This window comes from Periplaneta americana, chromosome 2, assembly GCF_040183065.1.
Source record: "Periplaneta americana isolate PAMFEO1 chromosome 2, P.americana_PAMFEO1_priV1, whole genome shotgun sequence".
NCBI lineage: Eukaryota > Metazoa > Arthropoda > Insecta > Blattodea > Blattidae > Periplaneta > Periplaneta americana.
The window spans coordinates 181,902,840-181,929,711 of record NC_091118.1 but is presented as its reverse complement, the minus strand read 5'-3'; the positions used below and the strand labels follow the sequence as shown (position 1 = coordinate 181,929,711).

The window sequence follows — 26,872 nt, the reverse complement described above, 5'->3', positions numbered from 1 at the left end:
ATGATTTGTAATTGAGGACCGTTTTTGCAAAACTTGCTAACTGAAAAAACTAAATTTTACAGGAGAGACAAAACACTGTAGTAAGCAAATTTTGCTGCTAACTCTCGCTTAGGAGTAAGCAAGTTTGAAAAAACGATCACACTTTGACACACTACAATGAAGAGAAATAATCCAATTTTACTAAGTCGCCTTGAACATCATATAGAGGCCTGCCTTATGTTAACGAATCCATCAAAATCTCAATTTTGCATATTTTGCAGTTAGCAAGTTTTGCAAAAACAATCCTCAATTGGTTTACAACGTTCCATGCGAAACGAAAATCTGTTTCATGGATTACATCTCTTGTCTGTTATTGAGAAACAAATTGAAGGCAGATATGCAATCATATTACTTTTTTTTTTTTTTTTCTGTTTTTAATCTTCGAAGCTGTGCTCGTGTGTTTATGATACATCCTGTATAGACTAGTGTTATTACTTTTAGAACGAGAAATTGTAATATAGATATCTTTCTAGAAGAACTCTATTCTAATTTTCAGTTAACCTTGTTCATGATTGAAATTTATAGGATCAAAAGAAACGTAGAAATGCTTCTGATTTGATCACGGTTGGGTCAGGCTGTCTTCGAATGGTCACGAACATTTCTGCAATAAAAGTGAAGAGTGTACTTTCTCATTCTGTATTTACACAGTAACTGCGAACAGTTATTGCACCGGATTTGCGTCTAGTTAAATGTATAAAGGCTTCCGTGGAAGCAAGCCCATGACCTGCTGTCATTGTGAAGTACATCTAAAACATGCTGATGTGCGGAGTGAGGAAGTGTAGAAAAGTAAAATGTCAAGATCAGAAGATCTAATTCCATTCTGCATTTATTTCTGAAACTGATAGCTTTAACTTTACATTAATTTGTGGGGAGTAATTTATTCGGAGTGGAAGGGGCTGAATAGGGCCAGTTTGGGAGACTTATCATGGCTGTGAATTAAACAAATATCTAATACCATTGCGGTCTTTTGCAATATATCATGGGTGGCTGTATTTCATGGCGAAGAGTGTGCAACATCGATACACAGATAAGCCTACGAACGTTTAGTATTTTACATCTAGTCATTTACATAGAATTTCTTTATTTCAATATTTCGTGTTTTCGTTTTAATATTATTTTATCTTTTATTGATTTTAGCATTAACCGAATGTTGACTATTTAACATCCATTCTCAACTACAGATTCTATTCAGAGACGATAATATGATGACATGTTTCATTAAAACTACAGTGTGGTCAGAATAAATATGAACGAGAAGAAAACCTGTCTTGTAGCAACGTTTTCCAGTGAAAATTTCATAGAATCTTCCCAGATTGAATCCTGGTCATCTTATTAAAGATATTCCACTTTATTTATTCTATTCTTTATTACACTCATGGGTGTCAAAATAGACGCTATGTACAGATACGGAAATAAAATTTCCCTTATTGTATAATTTTCGCTTACAACACACTGCGCATGTGCAGTAAACAGAAGCCCCTGCATATGCTACTTGTGGACAGTCGTGCGAAGTTGTTGCCTACATACAGGTGGACTCCCAACAAGATTCGCTCCAAGTTTTATTTCCGTATCTGTATACAGTCATTTAAATTTATAAAATACAAATGATGAAATTATATATGCAAATGAAAGGAATAACATGAATATAAAAAATGATTACAATAAGCAAATACAAAGATAATAAGTAGTACACTAACATTATAATAAAAAAATACTCATGGAATAAAACGGATTATTTACCAGCCATCTATGTAGTATAATTTTAAATATATTATAACTAACAATATGGGCTTCCTGAGGTAATTGATTAAACTCAGCCATAGCTACGGAAAACAGTGGCCTCCAGTGTGCATCATAAGCCGAGCCAGTCATACTGGTCAGTTTCTGTAGAAGAATAATTTTAGGTACTCGAAACATGGATTCCATAACACAAAATACTGTGGAGAACTCTAGAATAAGCACTTTGAATGTTTGTGTTGTTTTGCCTTTTGTAAATTTTGATAATGGATAAATAAATAAAAAAATATAATTAATTAATTAAATCAATAAATAAATAAAATACATAATTAAATTAATAAATAAATAATTAAACAATTAAATAAATAAATAAAATCAATTAAATAGTTGAATAAATTAAATAATTAAATATATTTAATAATTAATTAACTAATTAAATAAATCGTTAAATAAATAATTAATTAATTAAATAAATAAAATAAATGTAATAATAAATAAAACTAATTAAATAAATAAGTTAATAAATAAATATACTAAATAAACAAATAAATAATTTAATTAATTAATTAAATAAGTAAGTAAATAAATAAATGAATAATAAATAAATATGAAAGAGAGAGTGAATCAGATAAGTGACGTTAATAAAACAGGAAACAAGAAAGTAGTACTGGGAAATAGTTATTACAGGATGTTGGATAGAGGTTACAATCCATTTCTATAATTCCAGTTATGCTAATTCTATTTTTTATTATGGAGAATTATGTATAGGCCTACATATAATTTTAAAGTTAGAAGTAATTGCATTCTGCATTTCAAATTTTACAAAATAAACTGTAATTGTTATTTATTTTTACCAATACAATCTAACCTTATAATTTGATAGCCATTCATAGTTTTATAGGTTATGTTTTTTATGAATAACAAATACGTGTTTAACCTTTTTCTCATTCACTTTTGTGAAGCGTTAAAGACTTCTGAAGTTCACGTCTTTTTCTATATTTTTCAATGAGGCACTACATCGTTCATAAATTCTGCCTTTTTTTATTTAACTTTAAACTGAACACAAATCAACAAAAACTCAGAATTGAGTCTGCTACAAACCATACTCAGAATAACATGAGAATGAACTTATAAATATGAGAATATACTAGCTTTTATTCTTATCAAGCATGAGTATATATTCTGTACAAGATGGATGCTTGAGTATATTTTACTATGCTTCCATGTTATGAGTATGTAATCAAAAATGAGTAGGTACTCAAATGTTTTTATTCTTATTAACATGAGTATTTACTAAAAAAAAGCCCAGTATATTCTATATACTCATGCTTATTCTTACCACGGAAGGTGTAAATTGAGCAGTTTTGTATGAGGTAGCATTTGACATAGCAGAAGTTTGGTCAGTAATTTTATTGTAAAACTAGATTCGAATTACAATGTGATTCTTTTCTCTGTTACAGGTTCAAGAAGCTCTGTGAGATATTCTATTTATTCTGGGGACCCGGACGGCTACTTCAGCATCGATCCAGTGACCGGAACAATCCGAACAGCCTCCGGTCTAGATCACGAGGCACATCAATCTGTGCTTCTGAACGTCCAGGCCACGAGCGGGGACCCTCCAGCTTACGGGCACACCCAGGTGAGTGCAAAAATACTTTTATAAAAATTAATTGTGGTAAAAAATTTGGTTATGCGAACTGAGCAAAACTTCACTTAACACCACGCGGAATTGTTCTGTCGGTAGACAGACGCCATTGCAACTGAGGTGACGGCAATAGTGTGCGTGGAGTGAACAGAGAAAACTTGTGGTTATAGCTATTGATTGTAGCTCACTAAAGTCTTTATGATAGTTAGTGACGATGGGATGCTGGAAGAAACTCCCTGTTGTAAAGGTCTGTGATACTGAATTGTGGACATTGAACGAGTCAAACTCCATATAAATTCATTAAAAGTGACAATGCTTTTTCTTTCTCTTCAAAATCTTTTTAAAAACACACGCGGAATTTGGAGGCGCAGCGACGATGTAAATTTTGTCTATCATTTACAGATAGGCTACTGTAATAATAACAGAAAATCGCGATGTTCGTTTTCATTTCGGTTTTTCCCTTCCATCCTTGGCGGTATCAGTTTTGCTTCCTTTGGAATTCAGGAACAAAATTATTTGCACGGCTTCATGGTTGAACATCACTCATTGTCTTGACGCACTTTCTTCGAAATATCTACAGAAGTAAAAGAATAGAAACCTAGAAAAAGAAACGAAAAATTAAGGACGTGTAGTCATGTCCCTCTGCAGACGATATGCATCTTCTTATACATTATTTAAATTTCTCCGTATTGCTTGTTATAGTTTCCAGGAAGCGTTGTGAGAGACACTAGGCAAGGTTTCTTCTTGTCATAATACAACAGATATGGATGTGTTTTATTATATAAATGAGGTACTGCATAGTAAGTGAGATGGACATAAAAGCAGCATCTTAGCCGGCAGGTTCTTATCTGAAAACATAGGGTAAACAGGGATAAGTGAGCGTTTAGGGTAACTATGTTTTGGTGAAAGTATTTATTTCGTATTTATCAGCTCTCAATGTGCTTCCTATTACTAGACGTTAAATATATTTTTTTCCATCCTCATGCATAAATTTTAGAATTCATTTTGGTTTTCAGATAAATCGATTACAAGATTATAAAATTTATTTAAAGTTTTTCCAATCATATGATTTATCATTTTTATTGCAAATTAATATTTGCTAATATACATTACTAAAAGAAATATTTGAACGTTTTCGCCTGTGCTGCATCATCAGATACTTATTTTTTTTAACGATATCTAAACGTACGTCCAATGTAGAATGTATTCACTGTGATGAATTTGTGTATGATATAACAATAAAATTAAAATCATGAGTTATATGTAGTAAATGTCTTAATTTAGTTGTAGGAGATATGTCAATTTTAATTGATTTGCATATGAATTTACTAACTTGCCGAAAATGTGCGTAATATAATATACAGGATGTTAAAAAAGTGTCCAATATTTTAGGAGATGATAGTATGCATCAAAAGAAGACAAAAATGTCTAATAACAACACATACTTTCTGAGATCTGAACACTTTTTCAGAGGAGGTGCCCAATGTGACATCCATTTATGGCAATGCATTTTTCTGCCCTACAATACAGCAGGCTACCAGATAATCATACCGTAGTTGACACCCCTGGCATGGAATACTGATACGTCGCAAGGAATACAGAAAAGAAAATTTTGGTTGCGGATATGAGCAGGGTTCAGCAGAGATGGTATTGTGAATTTTCGTAATCAGCATGTGTGGGCTGGTGAAAATCTCCATGCACTTGAAGAAACAAGGCATCAGCACCGATTCTCAATCTACGTATGAGCAGGTGTTCTTGGCGATAGATTAAGAGCCATACGTGCTACCACGGAGATTAACTGGGGCTCGTTACCAGGGCTTTCTTATTAACGTATTGTCTACCTTGCTGGAGTATGTGCCATTTCAACAAAGACTATAGATGTGGTTCATGCACGATGGCACACCAGCACATTTTTTCCACAATGAGCGTGAACACCTGACGCTAACATTTCAGGACCGCTGGATTGATTGGGAGGCCCCATACCTTGGCCTGCTCGTTCCTCAAATATAAATCCCCTAGACTTTTGATTATGAAGAACAACCAGGTCAATTTCAAAGAGTGCGTGCTTCCTTATGCCGAAGGGCAGAAGAATGCATTGCCGTGAATGGACGTCACATTGAGCACCTCCTATGAGCAAGTGTTCAGATCTCAGAAAGTATGTGTTGTAGGACCCATGTTTATTAGACATTTTTTTCTTGTTTTGATGCATATTAGCACCTCCTAAAATATTGGATAGTTTTTTTAACAGCCTGTAAAATATAAATAGGTCTACATAGAACTCATGTTATAATGTTGTATGTTTGTTAAATAATACTTAAATATATAAAAATTGATAAAATATATAAATATTTTATAAAATATAACATATTAATTATAAAAATAGATAAAATAAAATATTGATGAAATATATAGGTAGACGACATTAAGATATATGGATCATATGCGGAGACTAAGAGGAAGGCGGAAAATAACAAAGATTGGAGAATAATGGATTTGCAGTGCAAGACCTGCTGTTGGGCACTACACTATGAATGACTGAATGCTCTTTTTGCATTCCTGGTGTTCTACTTTGTGTGCCACAGGTGGAAATTATAATAGTTGTCTTCTTGTTCTACTACTACTACTACTACTACTACTACTACTACTACTACTATTACTACTACTACAGGTTACTACTACTATTGCTACTACTACTACTACTACTACTACATGTTACTACTACTCCTATTACTAGGCCTACTACTACAGGTTACTACTACTATTACTAGGCCTACTACTACAGGTTACTACTATTACTACTACTACTACAGGTTACTACTACTACTATTACTAGGTCTACTACTACAGGTTACTACTACTACTACTACTACTATAGGTTATTACTACTACTATTACTAGGCCTAATACTACAGGTTACTACTACTACAGGTTACTACTACTATAGGTTACTACTACTACTACTATTACTAGGCCTACTACTACAGGTTACTACTACTAGGCCTAATACTACAGGTTACTACTACTACTACTACTAGTAGTAGTAGTAGTAGTAGTAGGCCTACTACTACAGGTTACTACTATTATTACTACTACTACAGGTTACTACTGCTACTATAGGTTACTACTTCTACTACTATTACTAGGCCTACTACTACAGGTTACTACTACTACTATTACTAGGCCTACTACTACAGGTTACTACTACTACTATTACTACTACTACAGGTTACTACTATTATTACTACTACTACAGGTTACTACTACTACTACTACTATAGGTTACTACTACTATTATTAGGCCTATTGCTACAGGTTACTACTACTACAGGTTACTACTACTACTACTACTACTAGTAGGCCTACTACTACAGGTTACTACTACTACAGGTTACTACTACTACTAGTAGGCCTACTACTACAGGTTACTACTACTACTACTACTAGTAGGCCTACTACTACAGGTTACTACTACTATTATTATTATTATTACTACTACTACTAGGCCTACTACTACTACCACTACTACTACTATTATAGGTTCTACTACTACTACTACTACTACTACTGCTACTACTACTACCACAACAAGATTAGGCTAAAAAATCTAACTCAAAGTGTATTCTCCCATCTGGCCATAAGACGGCCGAGGATACGTCGCTCTGTGATCTACTTGTTCATTCACAAATTAAACTAAATTAAATAATTTTGGCATACTTGAAACACTAAACAATTGTAACGGAGTTATGCTCTCAAATATTTTACACCAGTAATAACAACGAAGTCCTAAAAATAATATTATTGATCTAACTGTGGACATGTTCCTTCTTTCAGGTTAACATCGGGATAGAAGACGTGAACGACAATGCTCCTGAGTTCGACTCTAGCACGGTGCGGATATCGGTTCCGGAGAACGTAGAGCTGGGAATTCCCCTCTATGCCGCCCACGCCAGGGATCGCGATTCAGGAAGAAACGGTGTTGTGCGGTATAGACTTGCAAGCTCTTCGGGAGGGGTCTCTTCTTCCGGGGGTCTGTTCGCGGTTGACCCCCGTCTGGGACACCTCACCCTCTCCAGGCACCTCGACTACGAGACGGCTCAGCGCCACAGTTTGGTCGTCATCGCCACTGATACAGGGGAACCCCCGCTCTCTGCCAACCTCACAGTTCTGGTCGAAGTGCAGGATGTCAATGACAACAGACCTGTCTTCGAGCGGGCGGAGTATACGGTGGATGTTTTGGAGTCCCTGCCCGTGAATTCACAGGTAAGAATTCTAAATTATGAGTTTGAATGTTAAATTAAATTTAATCTAAATCATAGCCCTGTATAACGATGACGCCTTCTTAGGTCACTGAGTCGTTATTGAAAGTTTATTGTCCATTTTCCAGTCCACACCTGTGGAGTAACGGTTAGCGCGTCTGGCCGCGAAACCAGGTGGCCCGGGTTCGATTCTCGGTTGGGGCAAGTTACCTGGTTGAGGTTTTTTCCGGGGTTTTCCCTCAACCCAATATGAGCAAATGCTGGGTAACTTTCGGTGCTGGACCCCAGACTCATTTCACCGGCATTATCATCTTCATCTCATTCAGACGCTAAATAACCTTAGATGTTGATAAAGCATAGTAAAATTACCTACTAAAATAAAAAAATTCATTTTCTATTTTGCTTCCTTCTTTATCCTCCAGAGCCCTCTATCTTTTCAGAAGAAGCTTGGCTAAATTCAGAATTGAAACTTAACTAATGATGAGAGTAGAAGTCAAATTGTGAAATAAAATATAAAAATTTCGTTTTATTTTGTCGCAAATAGTCATTTGTAATTTCTTACGTTATTTGCTATATATAAAATGTAATTGAAAGTGATTTTAATTACGCAAAATGTTTTATGTCCCAAACTACTTTTTTTTCCTTATCCCTCACTATTGCATAAAGATATCTCTGAAATTATTAGGTAAAGAAGATTGTAGTGTGGCGTGTTTTGTAGTTGAATGTTAATTTCATAAGTTGGTGACATTGTCCAAGACTGTAATGGCTGACTTCGTTGTGAATTTTCAAAATAAGTTTAGTATCACGTGTTTTTGAAAGCGTAAGTTTTTCTAATACAGTATATACTTTTTCGCTCATTTTCTCGGAAGTTAAAAATTCACAACATGATTGTATCTTTTTCGCAGAAATTAAAGTAGCTAGAAACATGAAAATTTGATATCTTGTCTATACTGTTACATTGATTGCCACGCTCTAGTTTTGATCATTTGAATACAAACTTTGTTGTGCATGAATAATAATACAATTTTATTTTTCTTAAAAAGTCGATTTCTCTTAAAAATGTCGGTTACAAAGAAAATCGTATCTTACTTTTTTTTTTCATAAAGTACACTTTCTGAATATTAATGTAATTTCATTTTTCTTAAAAATATCGGTTACAAAAAAATTGTAACTTATCTTTTTCACAAAGTACACTTTCTGAATATTAATGTAATTTCATTTTTTCTTAAAAAATATCGGTTGCAAGGATTGTAACTTATCTTATTCAGAAAGTACACTTTCTGAATATTAATATAACTTCATTTTTATTAAAAATATCGGTTACAAAGAAAGTCTTGACTTATTTTTTTCACAAAGTACACTTTCTGAATATTAATGTAATTTCATTTTTTTATATTGGTTACAAAGAAAATCTTAACATTTTTTTTCACAAAGTACACTTTGTGAATATTAATGTGATTTCATTTTTCTTAAAAATGTCAGTTACAAAGAAAATCGTAATTTTTTTTTTCTTCCATAAAGTAGACCTTCACTTTCTGTGTATTAATGCAATTTAATTTTTCTTAAAAAGTCGGTTACAAAGAAAATCGCAACTTATTTTTTTTTTACAAAGTGCACTTTCTAAATATTAATGTAATTTCATTTTTATTTATAGCGTCGATTACAAAGAAAATCGTAACTTATTTTTTTTATCACAAAGTACACTTTCTGAATAAGAGCTCAGCTGTTCAAGATAAGAAACAATCAGCAGTAAAATTTTCATAGAGATATCTCTAAAGCTTCTGAAGTGTTTAATTTAACATTGGTAACATAGGGCCTCTGATCTCACCTTAAATGTTCTGTGCTGTCAAGAGTCGAGCCATATCTTAATTAGGTATGTTTTCATCAGTTTGTGATTAAATTACAGATCTACCAACTTTAATGTGTATTGTGCGAGTCATCCGAAATTAGCTCCTGACTTCCTTTATAAGTGTTCGCATAACTTTCGTGTTTTATATTATTTTGACCCCATTATTATTATTATTATTATTATTATTATTATTATTATTATTATTATTATTATTATTATTATTATTATTATAATTGAAAAAGGATATCCTCTACTATAAGTTATTTCTCATCTCCCTCATTTGAACTCTCGTAAGTTGGTAGGTCTGATGTTACATGCGCTCTCCAATTGTAAGAACAGCGTAAGACGTTTAGTTCAATATTTCGCCGATACGGTTGAACGCTTGTTAGTTCATTGAACATAATAGTATGACGTAAATACAAACAGAAGAAACAAAATTTGAGCCAAGAGAATGAGAAAAAAACATGTGGCCGGAAGGAAAAAGGTCTTAAGTCAATTTTTTTGTGAAAATGAGATTTTTATATATTCTGAAGGCTGAAACAATTCTCTACAGCCTGTTAAATGGTTAAAGTCAAATAAGACTCCTGACTGGATTTATAGAGCGTTACCAAATGTCCTAAGTACTTTTTGAATCTAGCACACACAGAATAAAGGACTTAAGAATAGTTAATACTTTATTCCTTACAAACATCACACGTTTCCTTTCCATGCTTCCCTATTAAAAAGGTCTAACTTGTATTTTAGTTATTTTACCACATACTGATGCCCTTTGCTTTTAAAAGTTTAAGAACCAGGGTAAACAGTCCTATAATTGTTTAATACCTATTTTGCATTCCTAATAATTTACATTTCTCATTTATTTTGACATGAAAAAGGTCTTATGTTTAATAGTCCCTTCTACTCAGTTTGGCTTCTAGCCTTAAAAGGGCTTAAGTGCGGCTATTTTTGGAAATAATCAAGAAAATTGTTAAATGAGCAACATTACTTATTTTAGAAGAAATATAAACAAATAATATCCAGGAAAAAACTCAATTAAAAAAACTCTATAATTGACACCAATTTCAATCTTTCTACTGCTCTCCTGAAAAGTATAAAATTTTTACTTAAGACCTTTTTCTTCCCGGCCACAGATATGTACATAAGAAAAACCACTTCTGTCTTTCTAGAGTCGTATTGTAGATTTACGGAATTGGTTGTGTAGAGGAATTGGCCGAGACAATAAGTTTTGTTTATATTCTGTGTAAAGGCGTTCGAGTTGAAACTCTAATATTGCAACGGATTTGCCCTTGAACCTTCAAAGGCTGCGAACAAACCACAGAAAACGATGATAGGAAGGTGGTTGAGAATGTTGACTATGAAATTGAGTTTTGAATTTTTACGTTGCCAGTAGACGACGTGTAAATTTTTGCCAGGACCCCACCCCACCTATTCAAACACAGGTTTCTTCTACAATATTTCGCTGTATCCCCTACCTTATTTATTTTCTGAAGGATATCTTGCAAAATATTTCAACTACTTTAAAAATCTAACATCCTTAATGAGTTTGGAACCAGCGCACATCTAATCTATCATATTAAAACTTTGTATACTTCACTGCGGTTGTAAACATCAGTAGCAACATAGGCCTAATCATTGTGATGTTACGTAGTGGAATTATAGTGGTGCAAGTAGCATTTTTGAGTTGTTCCACTTTTCATCCACAAGTCAGATAAGTCACTTTTGCGGTAAATAGTTGTATTTCGTAATAGCTCTTCATAATTCGGACCTTTCAGCCGTACATTAAGCATCATTTATATTTGCCAAAACATTAAATCCTCTTGACAAATTCCTCTCGATTAAACCAGCCTTAAGAATCCCAATTCAAATGTCAGCATTTTTTTCCTCTGTAGTGCCTCGGGCAATGCTAAAATTAAATATAAGAATGATGTTGGCTCCGTAAGATTAAAATTACTATAGAAAAGTGTCTAGTCGCTGCTCAGTCAATTATCTGATGACTTTCACTAATTAAAGAGTCCTGTATTCAAAACTCCATAGGATTCTAAGAAAGTTTCGTGAACATAAATTATACGTAAAGTTTTCTCAGAGTTTATTGAGTTTTTATTATCATTATAATTCTATCTTAGCTCCATTATAATTAAAAAATAAATAAGAAATTATGATACACTGATTGAATAAAATTACATAGAGATTCTAAAATAAAATTAGCTACTCAGGAGTAACTGCTTCATTTAGTACTCCGTGGCTTGAACTACAAAACAAACACTTCATATGGAATGAGAGAACTCTGCTCCACTTACTTGAGACAACGTAGATTAAACACAATTTCGTGTTGACAGAAGATAATACAGTTTCTGTGGACTCCAGATATCTTCAGAGCTAATTTAAATCCCTAATGGATAGATTCAGCTCTCAATAATTGCTCTCACCTTAGACACTACAAAAGAAAAGCGTTCGTTTAAATTTACATGAGGTCGCGATAAATCTTCAATTCTATAGCTCTGTATGGGATGAAGATAAACTTTAGTTTTCTCATGTAAATCCGTGTGGGCAGAAGTGTAAATCTCCAGTTGTCTTGCTGAAGTTCTGTGTGGGCAGAAGTGTAAATCTCCAGTTGTCTTGCTGAAGTTCTGTGTGGGTAGAATTGTAAATCTCCAGTTATCTTGCTGAAGTCTAAATCTCCAGTTGTCTTGCTAAAGTCTGTGTGGACTGGCTTAAATTTCCGGTTGTCTTGCTGAAGCTTTATAGGCTGAAGTGTAAATCTGCAGTTGTCTTGCTAAACTCTGTGTGGGCTAATGTAAATCTTCGATTATTTATCTTTCTTAAATCTGCATGGGTCGAAGTGTAAATTATTCTGTTGTCTTGCTGAAGTCTTTGTGGACTGAAGTGGAAATGTCTGGTTGTCCTGCTTAAGCCAGTGTGGACTGATGTGTAAATTTTCATTGTCTTACTTAATTCTGTCTGGGCTGAAGTGTATATTTCCAGTTGTGTTGCTTAAGTCTGAGTGGATTGAAGTGTGAATCTTCGGCTTTCGAGTTTAAGTCTGTGCAGGCTGAATTTAAATCTCTGGTTGTTTTGTTGAAGTCTGTGTGGGCTGAAGTGTTAATCTCCGGTTGTTTTGCTTTTAAATCTGTGTGGACTGAAGTCTAAATCTCCGGTTGTTCTGCTTAAGTCTGTGTGTGCTGAAGTGTAAGTCTACGGTTCTGCTTAAGTCTGTGTGGGATGAAGTATAAATTTCCGGTTATCATGCTTAAGTATGTGTGGAATGAAGAAGTACTCCAGTGCTTAAATTTGCCCATTTGGGATGAAGATTATTTTACAGTTCTATTAAGTTTGTGAAGGATGAAAATACATTTTCAATTCTCTCGCTCGAGTTTGTATGCAATGGAAATAATTCTCAAAGTCTCTTTCTTGCGTAAATACAGTATACAATTGAAAAGTATGTGCACAAACTTTTTGTCCATGTTCTAAGGTGAGAAATAAGAAGAGTAGTTTCTATGATCATGGAATCGCAATTGCTTCAGTTTCGGAATAATGGTCACCGAGATCGCCAGGTCTGATACTTTTGGAATTTTATCTGTGGGGTCAGTTGAAGTCAGTGTAATTCTTTGATCTCAGGCGATAAGTGTTCATTGATGTAATGGATGAGAAGAGAGCAGACTTTGTCCGAACATTTATGTCCTTCCACTTCATGGTAAGTATGAAATATTACTTTGTTTTCATATGTTGAATGCAAAATTTGTTCAGCTACAGTTCTCTGTAGTAAAAGTTCTCCTGTACTGGCAAAGCTGAAATATTGAGGTTTTTGCATATAATCGAAGAACTCTCTTGTCTCAAGGATTTTATGTAGTTTGGAATAGACTCTATTGCCCCATCTTTTATGCACAAGTAATTCTGCTGCTGCTCAATTTCTCGCATTTGGAACAAACATCTACGTGTGATGATCTGTTTTGACAATGGCCGCCCGACTTGCAAAGGCCTTCAAGCAGAGTTAAGGAAATAAATAATCTGTTTTATATGGAATGGATGACCTGACGTTCCGAGAGGTCGAATATAAGAAAAAGTGAATTTCTGAAAAAAAAAAAAAAAATCCTAGATGATCCCTTTTCGCAATGACCGATTAAGGTCTTCATTTGACCTTCAGACAAAATTATGAAAATATTAAATTCTGATTCATGTTCGGTTAAACACAATCTTAAGATACTGAATATGAAAAAAATCGTCCAATGTTTTGTATTTTTCCAGCCACAGAAGCTATTCAAAGAAGATATTACTATGATAGAGTAATAGTGGAGAAATTATGAAATAAGATTGACAAGGGAAAAGAAAAACTGAGAGAAAATCTCTCACAAAACAGCTTTTTCCACCACAAAGCTCTCAGATACAGTCCAGTACTGAAGTCCTGTCTTCCTTGCCTAGATTGGACAAGAGAGCCTGAACTGAGGTGTGAAATATGTCTCTGCTTCAGGTCTTAAAGTAGCCGCTACCTCGTCATTTATAGCACAGTCCATATGACGCTAAGCAAACATCATAAACTTATGTCCCCCCTTTGACTGGATGGCCATTACCATGATATACGCCACATTGTACCATCTGTGTCAATAAATGTCTACACCAGGTATTGTTCAGCGGCTTCCGGAGACCAGATCTGCTGAAGTACCAAAAGATAAGTGTATGAGAGAAACGGAAATCTGTAATGACACAAGATTTGTGTTTTTAGTTTGTTTTCTTATATACTACATTATACTATATTATATGATATTCTTATTGAATTTGGTATTCCCAAGAAACTAGTTCGATTAATTAAAATGTGTCTAAGTGAAACATACAGCAGAGTCCGTATAGGTCAGTTTCTATCTGATGCTTTTCCAATTCACTGGGGGCTAAAGCAGGGAGATGCACTATCACCTTTACTTTTTAACGTCGCTTTAGAATATGCCATTAGGAAAGTTCAGGATAACAGGCAGGGTTTGGAATTGCACGGGTTACATCAGCTTCTTGTCTATGCTGATGACGTGAATATGTTAGGAGAAAATCCAGAAACGATTAGGGAAAACACGGAAATTTTACTTGAAGCAAGTAAAGCGATCGGTTTGGAAGTAAATCCCGAAAAGACGAAGTATATGATTATGTCTCGTGGCCAGAATATTGTACGAAATGGAAATATAAAAATTGGAGATTTATCCTTCGAAGGGGTGGAAAAATTCAAATATCTTGGAGCAACAGTAACAAATATAAATGACACTCGGAAGGAAATTAAACACAAAATAAATATGGGAAATGCGTGTTATTATTCGGTTGAGAAGCTTTTATCATCTAGTCTGATGTCAAAAAATCTGAAAGTTAGAATTTATAAAACAATTATATTACCGGTTGTTCTGTATGGTTGTGAAACTTGGACTCTCACTCTGAGAGAGGAACATAGGTTAAGGGTGTTTGAGAATAAGGTGCTTAGGAAAATATTTGGGGCTAAGAGGGATGAAGTTACAGGAGAATGGAGAAAGTTACACAACACAGAATTGCACGCATTGTATTCTTCACCTGACATAATTAGGAACATTAAATCCAGACGTTTGCGATGGGCAGGGCATGTAGCACGTATGGGCGATTCCAGGAATGCATATAGATTGTTAGTCGGGAGACCGGAGGGAAAAAGACCTTTGGGGAGGCCGAGACGTAGATGGGAGGATAATATTAAAATGGATTTGAGGGAGGTGGGGTATGATGATAGGGACTGGATTAATCTTGCACAGGATAGGGACCGATGGCGGGCTAATGTGAGGGCGGCAATGAACCTTCGGGTTCCTTAAAAGCCATTTGTAAGTAAGTAAGTAAGTATATACTACATGAAATAGAATAATTTTCACAACAAATTAAGAATACTCCAGTCACGCAGATAGCATAAAGTAAGTACTCTATGGGCTCAAGTGCATAGGGTTCTTCCGTGTCCCACCTGATATGCGCCTTAGCTTCTACCTCCAAGCCGTATAATTTATAAACGTAGTCAAATGCGCCAGTAATTTTATTGTAAAGAATTCCGTTTGTCTGTAGTTCAGAAAATGAAAATTCAGTTCTCATTTTCACGAATATTAAATAATTTCACTTCATTCATTCATTCGTTCGTTCGTTCATTCATTTATTTAGAGGTACAGTATCTTTACTTTTTTATAACACTTACCTCTCTAAAGTAGGTATATTTCCACTAATTTCAAAATGTATTTTGCAGCTATGTACTTATAGGATCTTCATTGTTAAAACAAAATAAATTGTTCAATGAACTTGTAAATATTTTTATGATTAAGTACTCTTTGTCCCTTGTGCTAGTTCATGAATGGTGAGGAGATTTATGAATTATTATTTAAATGGAATGGTGTAACACTCAAGCTATTATTGTTATCAAGCTGCAAACGTCATTATTTGTACAATATTATATGAACGTAAATTTTCACCTGTTCGAAATAGACATTAACACACTCAAAAGTGATACGCGACAAACTTTTTTATTTTCAAATTAGATGTGGGTTCAAAGCGAGAGAAATGTTTAGAAAGAATGGAAGTTACTTTTAAAAGTGGCTGATATTCAAAACCTGTATCGGTTTGCGAGTTACGAGGAGTTTAATGCGGGGGTTTGTGTGGCGGACTTTCTTATGCAGTGACAACTTGTATCTGTTAGAACTGCGGATTCTCATAGAAATCATCGCTCTGATTTCAAATTTGTTTTCTCACTGTCCATAAAAGATTTTGATTCGAATTTTTTTCTATGCTTTCCTTAGACATTTATATATGAATCCTAAAAATTATAGTGCAATTGATTGTCTCTCATAGGAGCTACGACATTGTTTGAGAGCACTGACTCTAATCTTGATGACGCCGGCAAACTGACGGTCACTTGCCGTTAAGTGTGAATGAGTTTGCATTGGACGTGACGGTGACGGTGATGGTCCGTGACGTTGATGTTCCGTATAATGCAGGGCCGGGCATGAGAGCGGCTCCATTTAGCCGGTCAGAGCTGCTCTCGCTCCGCAAGGCAAGCCAGAGCAGAATGCTCACGCAGTGGCGGACTCACATTACAGCTACCTTCCCTGCATTAATATAACAAGAGCCACGGTTGTTCTAGTCATTCAGTCTGTCGGTACATAATAGTTTATAAGGATATTACATCTATCCATCGTACAGTAGAGACTTTATAACAGTATTATTAATTTAATGAAATAAACTTCGCTCTGTGCACTCACACAAATCATTAAGCTTATTTACATAACCCATACGCATAGTGCTTTAACAATTACATAAGAGAGAGAGAGAGAGAGAGAGAGAGAGAGAGAGAGAGAAACTCGTCCGGCCTTAATTAAGGATGACCACGAGGATCCAGAAATGAATAGCAAACAAATACAATTAATTAAATATGAATAGTGTTATAAAATAAAGTGTAATAATTAAGCACCATTGATTATCAATTGTAAAATAAAATCTTAGAAGATGACTAAATTATACTAATAAAAAAAAGATTTTATTTAAAATTAGCATATCCTTAATTAAGGCCTTCTGAGTGGTATAAATGAAATTGTATAATCTGCAGGGAATCTTTGAGAATTTGCGAGATGATTTTTTGAATTTCAAAAGATGATATTGATAATTGTTTTAAAAAATTATATGTAAATTTTGGTAAAGAACTCCGAGCACCAAAAAATAAACCTGACCAATTGAAGAGAGGGATTTTATACTTGACACTAAGGTAGGGAATACAAGGTTAATAAATAGTCCTCTTTTCCTGATCAACCTGATGAGCTTGGTTTAGATTTCTCTCCATGCGTATGGTTGGATCTATGATAATAGCCTTTTGTTGTTGCCTGTTTATTGCTATTATATTCGCTCCTCTGTGAGAGTCGTATTCAGAAATACAGTGGACCTCTTCATGAACTTCCCAACCCTTGTTGTAGGCTATGTAGGCTATTAATAATATAAACATATGTAATAAAGGATTACACTAATATAATATAATATAATATAATAAACTGAAAAATATATATTTAGCATGTTGTAAAAAATAATTCTGTTGGATATTGAACTTCTTAATCAGTTGGAGTGTTTTATGACGAATTAAACACTTTGCTAATCCACTGCTCTCTACCAAAAAGAACTCCTCCTCCCATGATAAATAAAAAGCATTGGTAGTAGCGGGCCGCTTTAGTGTCTTCAAAGTTCGCCATCATACTGCAGAGTCACCACTGCACCGACACTGAATGACGTACAGTTTGCATACGTCACAGCGCTCGGAAGAACCTCTCTTCAAAGCACACAGCGCTCATTTATCAGAATCACGTAATGTGCCCAGCCCTGGTATAATGTGAATCGAGCTTAATACTTTCTTTAATGTTGCTTCATACGGAACGGCGAAAATCGTCCTGAGATAAGTGGCCAGCAACCTTGGAGTTCACATAGATACTTTATCTCAGCCCATACATCCCCTGCAAGGACGCGTTTTGCGTGCCCTTTAAAAATAATTATTTAGCATTTTGTGCATCCCTGATTTCAGTAGCGGCGGGGAGAGATTACATATAATTAAGCAGAGAATTCTGTGAAGCCCTGGCTGGAGTTTATTTATAAAAGAAATCGACCTATCTTGTGGAACGCCCTTCATCACGCAAATCATGTTCACTTTAAAGAAGTACACTCATTGCTGTGCGTGTTGACTCACTGCGTGACGGCCTCCGTGTCGCATGAATATGCACACACTTTAACTAGTTCACTCCGCTTTCCTAATCTCTCCGCAGTCATCAATATCGGAGGCGTTTTATGTATGGCATTGCGAGCATCATATGATTCCAATCAGATTTACCTTCCAGCTTATAAATCTACTTAGGTTGACGTGATGTATATATCAAGGGACTCTCGTGTCAGTCTCTGCAATCTTTCAGTGGCGGCTGGTGTCTGCAATTACTTCTCGGATGTTCTCTGTTAATGGCCTGTCTAGCAACCATTCTCGTTGAAGTTTTTTTTCTTTTTCTTTTTTATTGTACGACATTATAAGCCATTGGAAAAAAAAGACAACTAAATATCCTAGCGATAATTATTGAAATACAGTACAACCTCGATTATCCTTTTTAATGAATGGAGCGTGGTGAACGGTTAATCGAAAAAAATCTGATAATCCGTATTATAAGTATTAATGGATATAAATCTATCTCCTGTCATTTAAGATACCTTAAAACGTCGGTTATTTTTTCATATAGAACTGCTTCTTTCCGCTCACTAGGTATGGGATAACTTCTAGGAATTGATCGTCACATAAAATGGAATTTCCTTTTGTTCTTATATTCCCCTTGTTCTCTTGTATTCCCCTTGTTTTTCTTGTATACCCTTGTGCTCCTTCAATCCCGCTTGTTCCCCGTGCTGTACGTTAACAGCCCTTCTATATATAGTTATGCAGCATAATAAAGCTATGCCCATGTTGATTTTTTCTTACTAAAATAAATATTGAAGCAAGTGATGCGAACTGAACATTTTATGGTAGTCCAAAAGGCCTGAAAGTGTTTATTTAACTTTGATAGAGAACCGAACAAAAGTTAGTATACACATCCAGTGAAGTTACAGGATCATGGTCAGCAATCTTTAGAAAGTATAAAAAGTCAGTGAAAGTCATTGCTGTAAACGTTTAAAAATCGCGCTCTTTTTGACGACAGGCAATACACAGAACGCTTAATCGAGGGACAGATTTACCGATAATGTAAATTGTAAACAATTTTAATAACGACAAAATTCTGCGTACGCCACTCTCAATGACTATGCAAGCTACTACGGTTCACTACACGCAGATTATTATAATTTACACTATTGCAATTACGAAGAGTCTAAAACGCATAACACGAAATGGTAGATACCTATGTCATGACACGAGTTTTTTTTTTACCCACCACTTAACCTAACGCTAACGTCCTATCTCTGTCTATAGGCTACTAAACATATTCATAACTATTCACTGGTGTTGAAAGCTAAACAATTACTTTTACAATCCAAAATAATTGGTAATAAACAACATTCTTCGTTCGAAAATGAAAGCCGCATATATCTAACTAACTAACAAAATGAAATAGAGAGGCATATATATTTAAAATAAAGTTTATTAAGTGATATTTTAAAATTTTGAAAAAAAAATCCCTAAAATTAATAACAATCAGAATAGTACGTGCAAAACGTAAATTTATCCCACAGAGTAGTGGGAGATGAAAGCTCCCAGCTTTGCAGAAAATCGGCATTAGTAGTAGTAGTAGTACGGATGTAAATCTTACGTGTTTGCCTTTACCCCCAAGAAAAATTCCCTGAGACCCACTGTTAAGAGGCATAGTCGATCTCAAGGTCATAGCACAGTCTACTATATACAGTCACGAAGCTAGAGTTTTGAGGATGCTAGAAACAATAGACTGTGCCAGTACTATTTCGCATTGTCTGTAATGAGGCGATATTAGCGATCCTAGTGGTGAGCAACTATCTAATGTTTGCATATTTACTACGTATTGAGCTTCGTGACTATACTAGACTGTGATCATAGTATAGCCGGAAGGATTAGGCCAATTAGAAAAATAGATTATCCACTCATGAACTGTACCGCGGCCTTCGGCTTAGTATTGTAGCGCCTTATCCACTATTCTGTAAATTTAAGTGTGAGCTTGTATGTTAAAATTGATAAAGCTTTGAAATTAATATATTATAATAAAAATATCTTAACTTATTTCAAATTTTATTCTTGTACGGTACTATAATTTCCTGTGCCACCCCAAGTACAGCCCTGCTTCCCTGCTTGTAGCAGGCAGTAAGAGCATCGTTGTGATATAGAACAAGCATTTATACCTTATATGGGCTCGGAACCCACGACCGTTCCTACACACACCGTTTTAAATGCGTCTCAGCGAAGGCCGGTTTATTTCTTCCAGAAATTTATCGTATTTTAAAACGTCATTCTCTAAGAGAATAGCAGTTTAGCGTTCAAATGATCTCGACTGGAGTTGTGAACTACTGGTAACGTATTACAAGCTCAAAATATGGCAGAAAATGGGAATAATTTAATTCGCAAGGGAAGAAGTATGCAATCATACTGTAAGATGAGATGCACACGACGACATAACGCTGTATTCAAAAGGCCGTTATGTTGCCTTCAATAACACACATTTAGTAGAAAATCAAGTTTCCCTTCAGCGAGACTTCGCTGCGGTCATAAAGATCCGACTTAAATGAAAACAGCGCTGACGACGGTCGGCGCAGCATGTTCTAAATGTCACTTGCATCTCCTGTAAGAGAAGCGAGCAACCTGGTGACACCCGTACATCCAACAACATTGCCAGCTTTTGTTACATGAGCAGCCCTCATGTACGTAATCACATTATACAAGTACTTATTTTGCAATGGATATTAAATGTTAATTTAATAAGCGCTGGCTATAGTGTACACAATGCTGAAGACAGTTGGTTCGAATCCCATATAGGAAATTAATTTCACCATTGTGTCTTCTCACAGATTGTAAAATGCGTCATGGTAACACGTGCAATTTGAACCCCATCAGATGTTTCTCTACGACAGTGATGTCAAAGCAAGCGCATTTTTCTGACCTTGACGTCGTGCGCGGGCATCAAGCGCTAAGTATGGAAAGAAGAAGGGTTGTGTATATGAATAAGCAGCCTGTTGGATTAAGATTATGCTTGCACAAGCTTCAAACGAAACTTGAAATTTTATGTCGTTACTTTCATATGGCTTCTTTCTGTTTGATGTTATCTATATTGTCTTCAAAACAAAAGTACTAACACTGATTTCTTAATATTGCAGTTGTGTTTTAAATGTTAATAACATAATAGAGAGTTAAGAAGGAATATTCACATAAATTCCATAGTAGTACAACTATATTGTACTAAATAGATGAAACACATCATTCATAAAGAAAGTGATATCCCAAAAAAAGAGATTGAGTATGACATAAGTTGGAATTGATATTGATGGTACTTTTAGCCTTATAAAAGTAATCAATAAACTAATCAAAACAATATTACAGTACAAAGCAAAGTTACCTAGGTGCTGTATATGTTTTGTTCCATAACAAAACTCTTATCGCGTTGTGCTTTTAAGGTGATATTGTTGAGCAACTTCCTATCATCAGAATATAAAATTATTTTATCGAAATGTGCTGAAGCTATAGAGCTGACATTTTTATAACACATGGGCACGTATCTTTTGCTTATGATGTAACAGTAGTTGCTTTGTTAATTCATTTCCTTACAAATAATTTCCATACGAATATTTTCAAAATTTTCAATACACCATCTTCAGTAATACGTATTTACGATATATTATATTTATGAAAACATTCTGTAAGGCTACTAAATAAATAGACCTATATCTGAAAATTTCACTTTTGTATAAAAATAAGTTGAGAAAATATTTTTTTTGAATTAAAAAATCAATCTTGTGAAAAATGAGCATTAAAATGAAAACTTACATTCTCATAATGCACTTATATTTCTCAGACAAATCTAAAAATTAACATGGATACAGTTTTAATAAGTTTTCTTCCCTTTATCTATTAATCAGTTCTGGCCATCCCTGAATATAGCTCGACCAAGCGGCATAGAATACCTCTTTCGTCTGTCTCTTTCCTTTCCGCTGTGAAGCGCTCAGGCTCTCCTGAGCTCTAAAGCGCGCGCTTGCTCCTATGGGCATCAATTGACATCACTGTTCTACGAGTTAAAAGAAAGTCCAAATATGGTTCCAGTTAAAGAACATTAAAGGCCCATTCGCAATGAAAATTAAACGTAACCGTAACATAAACACGGAAGTTTGCGCCCAGGTTATCAAATGGGATCATTCACAATGATTCACATAAACACTGACATTAACATTGTCGTTAGACGTTAGCATGAAAGTTTACGAACTCCAAAATTTCATGCTTATACTTAATATTTTAGGAGAAAAATTCGCTCCGGCGCCGGGGATCGAACCCGGGTCCTTGGTTCTACGTACCAAGCGCTGTGACCACTGAGCTACGCCGAATTCAATCAACAGCACCGGATCGAACTTTTCTCCTTCGATGTTTCCCTTTGTGGGCTGACTCCAATTTAGGCATATATGTTGACGTGTATCCAATGTCAACTGCCATTATACTAGGAGCGCACTTAAGGTGAAGAAATACACATATTCCAGCTGAGTATACACAGTTTTACGATCAACTTCAGGAAAGGCGAAGACAAGGAGGAAAAGAAGTTTAAAATGATCAGGACGACTAAAATCAAACAAACAAAAAACTACTTTCTCAATCTATCTTCTATCCAAAGTGTGTAGATTTTCATTAGAGTTCATTCTTGTTCTAAATAAAATATAGCTATACAGGGTGATTCACGAGGATTTACCGTCCTTTACGGAGCTTATTTCCGACGACATTCTAAGCAAAAAATATCATATAAACATGGGTCCTATTCTCAATATTTACAGAGTTACGTTTCTTTATTGGAACGCATTGCTGTGAAGGCGTGATCTTGATCAGCGTGACGTCAGCAGCCAGCGCGAACGCTACGGAAATCAAAGATAGCCGTATGCAGTTACGTAGAGCGACGAGTGCCGTTCACAAGCGTGCGGCCAAGTGTAGGTACTCAAGTGACGGCGACATTTTTTTAAATGTGTTGCAAACTCTCCAAGACTATAAAATAGGATGCAAAATGGAATTGCAAATAATAAAGTCGGTGGAAATGGTGTGATTTGTAATAACTGTTGTGATAAGTGCTTTAGAATAATGTAATTTTTTAGTTAAAATTGAAAAAGATGTCTGTACGAAGCAACTAAGGACTTCTCAGCACATTTTTAGCTTCATAAAACTTGCCAATTAAAGAACTGCTGCTTCTGAATGGTTCATTCTCTATTTGTATTATTCTTTCACCTTCAAACTAAAGAAAAAATGTATTTTACAAACAACTTTAAATTAGTGTAACTCTGAAAATATTGAGAATAGGAACTATGATTACATTGCATTTTTTCGTTCAAAATATCTTCAGAAATAACCTCCGTAAAGGACGGTAAATCCTTGTGAATCACCCTGTATAATATGAAAATAGTACGCATAAATGTTCTCATTCATTGTATATTGGCGCATTAAACAATTATTTATGTAATTAGAACATTATTTGCTAAAAAATATATTTTATTAATTGGTACAATGTGAACATTCATTGCAAAAAGGTCATGAGTCATTGATTTTGAAAACGTGTTTTATGCCAAACAAAAAATTTTAAATTAAAAATATATAATGCAATATTTTCCTCGATAACGCTTTAATCATTGACAGTCGTATGAGAATTAAAAATTAGGTAGTTTATGCTGTAGGTAGTTTTCGCTCTCTGCTGTAAAATTTCAGTTTCTTGACTCATGACCTTTTTGAAATGACCGATTCAAAGGTTTCTTTGCACTTTAAGAAGTTAAATAACTCTGCATGCCAACTATTTTTCTCCGTTAAATAATACGTATCTAAAATCTAGTATGACTAGCAGAAAAGCGACTAATTTGGTAGTATTGAGACTGTTGGGTGTGTCTTACGTGTATTCTAAGTTGAAAATTGAAGCACATTAGATTGAAATTACTTGTTTTCAACAACTTTCTCCTTTTTTTCATTTTTCACTTTCTACACTAATAAACGAAGTTTCTCAATATCGCTGGGGTTTTGAATCACTCTGTATATAAGATATTATATTTTTATGCTCGACCATGCCGAAATGTAGTAATTATACACCTGGTAGCAGACCTTTAATGCATATCATTAAAATACACCTACTCATTAAAGATCAGGTCTTTCAGCCAATGACGACTCAGGTTACAACTGTTCAGCCAATGACAGGTCAGCTTTCTACCGTTATAAAACCGCAAGTATCGATTATTCTCGGATATGCAATCGAAAGAGAATTAGCGAAAAGTCACGGAGGCTGGAAATCCAATACTGTCGCAGAAGGTTATGTTCTGTTACTATAATAATTAGCGTTAAATGTAAATAATATTCAAATAAATTCAATTTGTCATCTCGTTTTTCAATGTCTAATTTAATTTCAATGTTATCTCTGTAGGTTCTTATGGCCTAGCAAGGTCAATGTGGACATCTGTTCCTCGGAAAAAATCAATACTTTCGCGACTGCGCACATCTCACAACATACGGAACATTGCTCAATGTCAAATACAAATAAAATTAATAATATCAAGTTAGAAATATGGTCGAGCATAAAAAGTCGTATGAAACTCGCCTATAATGGTAATTAAGAAGCTCGTATGAAAATTATGAAACTCGCTTGCGCTCGTTTCATAAATATCCATACTCACTTCTTAATTACCTTCATTATAGGCTGGTTGCATAATGTACTAGTATGTTTCTTTAAATGTGGATATGAAACTAGCCGACTATGATTTGACTTTGCGAAGGCGATGGGCGATGTACAAGTGATCGGAGAGTGTAATGGAGCTTGAAATAAAAAAAAAAGTACTGATTTAATATTTGTGCACGTGGCTTGCATGCAGTAAGGTGACGACAATGCAGAGGACTCGTTGCTTTATGAGCGTCGCTGCAGCTTGCGATCGTATCTGCGAGTTGGTCGACACTTCTCATTTAGTAAAGCTGAAATATCTAAATCAGAAATGCTGGGTGGAGTGCCTTCATCTAGTTGCCGTAAATAAGGAATCCCAGGACTGACATCCCTTTCAGGTTTAGTAACGATTGAGTCCATTTCTTCGGATATCTTTTGGACTTCGTTCACTGCACGTTGGAATACGCAGAATATAGTTTTACGAATTAAGTAGATAAACTTATTGACAGAAAAGTTTTTTTTTTAGTAGATTATTTTATGACGCTTTATCAACATTATATTTTAGAAGATATCATTGTTCAGCCCTCCATAACAAAATTTCGTACAACAATCTACTTGCTGAATTTAATTTAATGTCTCTTGCCAGTCGTAGATTACTTTCTGAACAATTTTTATTATATAAAATATTCAACGGTCTACTGGATAATAGCGAAATATTATCACAAATCCAGATTAACGCTAGAATATCACATTTAAGAAATCGTCAATTGTTATATTATAAAAAACCAAACACTTCATCACATAAAAATTCACCAGTGTTAAAAGTGTGTGGGATCTAGGTTTCTGAATTTCTTACATGGAATACAAACATTTTCTTATTAATATACTGAAGGTAGTTGATCTTATATAATATTGCTATTTGTTACTCTGTAATTTGCCAATTATAGTTACATTTTACATTTTTGGCTTTGATATCTATATTGAACTGTTTTTCATTTATTTTATTTTGTATTTTTCACTTATATCAATATCTGTATCTCTTATTTAGGTAGTATCTATTTGTCTGTTCTTTTTTTTTTTTCCTTTTCTCATTTTCCATTTTAATTTGTATTTACACTTGTTTCTGTTTCATCTCTTTTTTCATGTTATCTATGTTTTTTTTTTTTTTTTTGTAAACGAATATCTGTACTGTCTATTCTAATTGGGGCTTTGCCCTGTTATAGGCATAAATAAATAAATAAATAAATAAATAAACATCTTAGGTTATTTAGCGTCTGAATGAGATGAAGGTGGTAATGCCGGTAAAATGAGTCCGGGGTCCAGCACCAGCATTTGCTCATATTTGGTTGCATTTGCTCATATTTGGTTGAGGGAAAACCCCGGAAAATATCTCAACCAGGTAACTTGCCTCGCCCTGGAATCGAACCAGGACCACCTGGTTTCGCGGCCAGACGCGCTAACCGTTACTCCGCAGGTGTGGACCAGAAAAGTTCATCATCGTAATTTTATTCTTGACGGTTCTAGACCAGGTACTTCATTTCGACATACAAAATGAACTCGTCAATGTTTTAATGGTTTTGCAAGTTGCCTTTTTCCTCTGGGTGAATTATTCAAAATTTGTAGACGGCGAGTAATTCAAAATTTATAGATGGGTTCTTAGCGTGTATTGTATCCAGTTTTCCTTGTAACTTCATATTCTTCCTGAAATAATATACAGGGTGGAAGCGAAATAACTCTACAGGTTTTGAAAGCGAATAATTCATGTTGTATGTAACAAAGAAGTGTAATACAGTAAAAACCTCGTTAATCCGGACCCCTATAAGACGAAGTTCGTTTAATCCGGACAGGCAAAAAACGAAGAGTTTTGAAAAATTAAAGAACCTTGTTTTAAGACTTACTTTTATACATTAGAACTATGGAATTACAATAATTACAATATTACACTTGTAGTAGGCCTATTAAAAATACAGAAACTCCATCAAGTTTGTATTCAAGTAGTACTGCAATTAAACTACTGTATACAATGCTT

At 34.7% G+C, this 26,872-nt stretch overlaps 1 protein-coding gene across 2 annotated transcripts in view; it reads left to right on the top strand.

The window, feature by feature from the left end:
- The window catches only part of LOC138694887 (protein dachsous-like), a 378,336-nt gene that overhangs the window by 105,943 nt on the left and 245,521 nt on the right, over positions 1-26,872 (top strand). For both annotated transcript variants that reach the window (XM_069819056.1, XM_069819055.1), the window contains exons 3-4: positions 3,237-3,415; positions 7,253-7,681. In XM_069819056.1, the coding sequence (XP_069675157.1) occupies positions 3,237-3,415; positions 7,253-7,681 (608 nt within the window). The remainder of the gene's footprint in view (positions 1-3,236; positions 3,416-7,252; positions 7,682-26,872) is intronic.